We start from the raw sequence: 4,942 nt of genomic DNA on the forward strand, positions 1-4,942 counted from the left end.
AAGTATTGAAGATAAAAATGATTTGTATCACTTATTCAGGTCGACGTGATTTCGTCATGTCAACAAGTTTGTCCCTGAGATTTTGTCATGTTTTTCACAGTTTACAGCGAATTCCTTTGAGGCAATTCACTGGTGAAGCAGTTTATCCAGTGAGACCAGGCAGAGCAGAGGGGTTTGATTGGTCCACTGAGTGCTGATAATTACGTCCCTCAGACGCCTCTAGACAGACACACACAAAGCAACAATTATAGTGGAAACAAAAGAGTGAATAGTTTCTGCTGCTGAGTTTATTTCTGTCTTTGATCTTACCAGTCAGAAGAAAATGGCAAAGTGATTTGCTCTCTTTCCCCCCAACCAGTCAAAGCAGACGTTTGTCCCCATTGAGCCTGGATCTCCTCAATGTTGTTGCCTGTTAAAGGAAGGTTTTCGTCGCCACTGCTGCAGGATGTGCTTGCTCATGGAGAGTTGTTGCGTGTACATTCGTTGTAGGAGTGTGGTGCTGGTGCCCTTCTTGTGAAGGGTCATGAGATAACTTTTGCTGTGGCACCATACAAATAAAATGGGCTTCACAACTGACTTTTCTCTCTATCCATCAGTCTCCTAAAACCCGTCTCTATCCTATTTTAACTAGACTTCCTTTTGTCATAGGCCTGAATTTCGAATCTGATTCAGCAGTCTCTCAGTTAAGTCCAACTACGAAGCTACCACGACTGCATATGGGACGGCTATGTGTACCAACACCATTACTCCTGCACAGCAGTGAGCACCTGCATCGGTTCTCCCCACAGGACATACGTCTACACCTGAGGACGCAGTCACACTGTCTCCTCTTCATCATTACATCCATCAAGCACAATCGATAATGATCTGGATTGAAATCAATAATCATACATTAAGAATCTAACAACAACAACAACCTCCTGTGACAATTGAACTGTGCTGCGAGTGGCTGACACCAGAAGTAGAAGAGACCCGTGTTGGTGCTGCTTCATTAACTTTGACCCACAACTCTTCTTTTAAACCTGAAAATTACATGTAGATTAACATAATCTCCTGCTCAGGAAGTCCTGCTAATTCTCCACCAGTGATGTCACAGGGTCATTCACAGAGATCCATCCGGTGCTTTGTCACAGGATGCGTAGCTCGATCATTTTAAATACAGTGCAAAAAATCTCTTTTGTTTGTGGCCTGGTAGTGACAACAGCTCAGTCATATCTGATGACCTGGCCAAGACCTGCCACCTGGTGGTAGGTGGGGGTGTTGCTGCTGCTGTGTATTTTTTTTCTTCAGGTCAGAACATGGAGCTGGCAGAAACCGTGTTTTGGTGTCAAAGCAATCCAAACTCATTTTAGGGACATACAACAGACAAATCTGCTGCAACGGTGATTTCTCACTTGACGAGACATATGTATGTTTGGGGAATGGACAAGTATCTTTCTGGGGCGAAAAGAACAAATGTGCATCTTTTCCAAAACTAAGAAGTCAAAAAAAACAAACAAATAAAATTACGGGACACTTACATACTGTAACTTCCATTCTCGTCAGTAAGTTGCTTGAGTTTTTCAAGAGGAAACTTTATGAATACTGTAAGCAGCGAAACGGCTTAAAACAAACAGCATCTGTGAAACACAAAGCACAACTTGCGTTTATGGTTGCATACAGAATTGCAAAGACAAAATAACCACACATGGACGACCCACTGCTCTGGATATAGTGTCAATTACAATAGATGACATAAGTGCTGCTAAGTTGAAATCTATCCCTGTCCCATGGCACCATTGCTAGGTGCATATGTGATAGTTCACAGGACCTGGAACATCAACTAATAGAAAAACTGAAAGTCACCCTTTTCAAGGTGGCCTTTGCCAGTGACTGAGGCCACCGATAGCAATAAAGACTGTCTGCTTATTGCTTACATTTGCTATGTCAAATCAGGGTTGCTTCATGAGGATTTAGTGTTTTTCAAGCACGTCTCAAAGAGAGCAACCACTGACGAGCTCTTCAGTGCCACTGACAATTACCGAGCAGATCACTGGCTGAGATGGGAGAACAGATGGAGCACAGACCTGACAGGAAATAAGGGACTGCATGCACTCATCAAGAGGGTCTCTCCAAATGCGCAGGTGAGACGCCTGAAAGCACTTCTGGGGGCTGGACAATCAGCTGCGTTGTTGCACAGCAAAGACCGATAGCTCTCATGAAGTGCAGTGTTGTAATAAGGGTTTGGGCTTCAGGTGGAAATTCTGATTTTTCTGGAGGAAGAATCCGAGTTTACGAATGAAAAACTCATGATGAAACTGGCGTATCACTGCGAGATATTTGGAAAGATGAATGACTTAAATTTACTACTTCAAGGCAGAGACAAGCACATCCAGCAGACAGAATCAGCTCCTTCACTGGAAAGCTGGAGATGTGGCACAAATGCCTGGAGAGGAAAATTACAGACTCCTTTGAGAATCTGAGTGAATTTGTGGAATCCAGTGGTTGAATGCCACTACAGTTATTCCAGTCTCAAGGATCACATCTTTCCCATGAGAGGATTTTTTTTGAAATTTTTTTCCCAAACAATGATGCCCATTTGACAGCACTGTTCATGTTTTTATTTGGAAAAGTATGAATTAAGGGAGCAGTAATGTTTAGTGTATTTGTATATTAGTTTAGTGTATATTTCTTTTAATAAATGTTTAACTTGATCCATTGTTACAATTTTGTCGGGAATTGGGAGACCCTGGAAATTTTTCTTCCTCCAAAAGGGGGCCCTACTGAAAAAGTTTGAGAAACCACTGACTTAACAAGACTGTCAACAATCCAGTACGGCTGCCTCAGGAGGTTACCAGTATTATTTGATATTTGTCAGAATTACTGTGCAATACCTTTTTGTTTATTTCTTTCTAATGGATACACACATAACCATGCTTTGTAAACAAATAGGGAATATTTTAATCTACTTTTAATCACTCAAGAATAGCATAGTCATCAGGAATTCAGTTGAGTGGTGCTGGATGTTGAAAAACTCTTAAATCTCCAAGTGTCTCTACGGAGCAACTTGACCTCATGAAGAAGATTGACAGAATCAATCTCCTCCTCAGTTTTAGAGTTTATATCGTTGTGGGTTCATGCATTATTCCAAGGCTGATTAACAGGAAATTTTGTTCTTAAAAACACAGCAAAAATATTCCCAGGAAAGTGATTTTTTTTTTTAATTTTGAAGATAGTATTTGAGTGATGACATCAGAATATTTGACAAATACATAAACAGCACGAAGTATTGACAATATAATGAACAATATATACTGCAATATTAAATATACTAATATGATAAGGTCTTCTTGTCCTTCTACTTTTCTCTCTGTCAGTTTGTCTGAAGTTAAGTCAGTAACATCACATTTTATGTCAACAAAGAATTCACTGGCATCTAACGGCAACAACAGCAACCTTCATCCACCATCCAACCACCATCATGTGTGTCCTCAACACCAAGTCATCAATTAACTTTTCAGGATATTTTCCTCCCTGCTGTTACAGGTAGACTCTTGTTCGATACAAACATCTTCACTGTGTCTTGCACGGCTGCTTCACTCAGTCCTCAAACTTCATCACTCAGACCAGTTCTGTTGTGCTGTAGAGAAATGTTTCACCCAGTTTCATGGAGCTCATTTGCCTTCCAGTCAACAGTGAGAGACTTTCATATTCAGGGGAAGTCGAGCTCGAAACAGCCGTCTGATATCGTTCCTAATGTCCGTCATTGTCAGGCCATAGATGAGCGGGTTGAGCAGCGGCGGCACCATGAAACCTTCCATCGACATGACCACTCGGATCACCTGAGGGATGGTTTTGGTGGCCAGCGCAGGCTGAATCACCTCAAAGACAATACTGGTGACAAAGCTGACGTAGGTCACCAGGTGAGGGATGCATGTGGACAGAGCCTTGCTGGCTCTGCCGGTTTTTGACATCGGCACACTGATGATCAAGATTTTCACGTAGCAGCTGAAAATCAGCAGTAGAGGCAGGAAGACGACGATGGCGGCAATCACAATCTCCAGCAGGCTGATGAGGGAGATGTCGACACACGAAAGGTTTGAGATGGATCTGTTGTCACAGAATGTGCGGCTGATGTGAGAGGCACACAGTGGCAGCACGCTGCTCAGAGACATCAGGCAGGTTTGGCCCACCAAAGGTAGCATCCAGGCTGCTGCCAGCAGCTTGCAGACCATGGAGGAGTTGAGGAGGCTGTGATAGGTCAGAGGATGGACCACAGCGGCATACCTGTCATACGCCATCACAGTCAGGATGCTGCACTCCACAGACACATACATGTGGACCCAGAAGGCCTGCAGGATGCAGCCGGTCCGCGAGATGAGCTGCACCTCACACAGCAGGTCGTGGAGGAGTTTGGGGTAAAAGGCAACACAGCCAATCAGAGTGTTGAGCAGCAGGTTGGCTAAGAAGATGTACATGGGCTGGTGCAGACGTCGCTGCCCACAGATCAGCACCAGGATGGAGACGTTGAGCAGAAGAATCAGCAGGTAACCTGCAGACGCAATACAGAAGTAGAGAGCGCCGAATGGCTGCAGCCCCTGAAAACCTGATAATGTCAAGACGTCGATGTGAGTCTGATTCAACATGCTGACAGCGGCGTACTGCAGCAGCACCGGTTCTTTATTTTCATTCACAAACAGTACCCAATGGCAGCAAGCTGACATCATCGGGCTGACTGGTGATTGGTCTTCAGGAGGTGATTTGACTCTGTCGGCCACGACCATGTTTACATCCTATGAATTTTGTTTTTGCAGCTTACACAGGTCCAAGGTCCAGGGTCATAAGAGGGCTGCCTGTGAGAGGGAGTTTCTGCACTGACAGGAGCACCCAAAACAAATCAGATGAGAACCTTTGATAGCGGATTAAACCTCCAGCTGCAACACTGGTTCAGAGGTCAGAGGTC

General features: G+C 43.9%; 1 protein-coding gene across 1 annotated transcript; it reads right to left on the minus strand.

Annotated features, from left to right (window-relative positions):
- Nucleotides 1-3,668: 3,668 nt before the first annotated feature.
- Nucleotides 3,669-4,763, minus strand: LOC147255159 (olfactory receptor 6N1-like). Its single transcript, XM_086215044.1, has one exon. It carries the CDS (start codon nucleotides 4,761-4,763, stop codon nucleotides 3,669-3,671), a length of 1,095 nt encoding a protein of 364 aa, XP_086071170.1.
- Between the last annotated feature and the right edge of the window lie 179 nt (nucleotides 4,764-4,942).

This window comes from Aulostomus chinensis, chromosome 10 (genome assembly GCF_037954235.1).
Source record: "Aulostomus chinensis isolate RoL2024-O1b breed Wild chromosome 10, RoL_Achi_v1.0, whole genome shotgun sequence".
Classification (NCBI taxonomy): domain Eukaryota; kingdom Metazoa; phylum Chordata; class Actinopteri; order Syngnathiformes; family Aulostomidae; genus Aulostomus; species Aulostomus chinensis.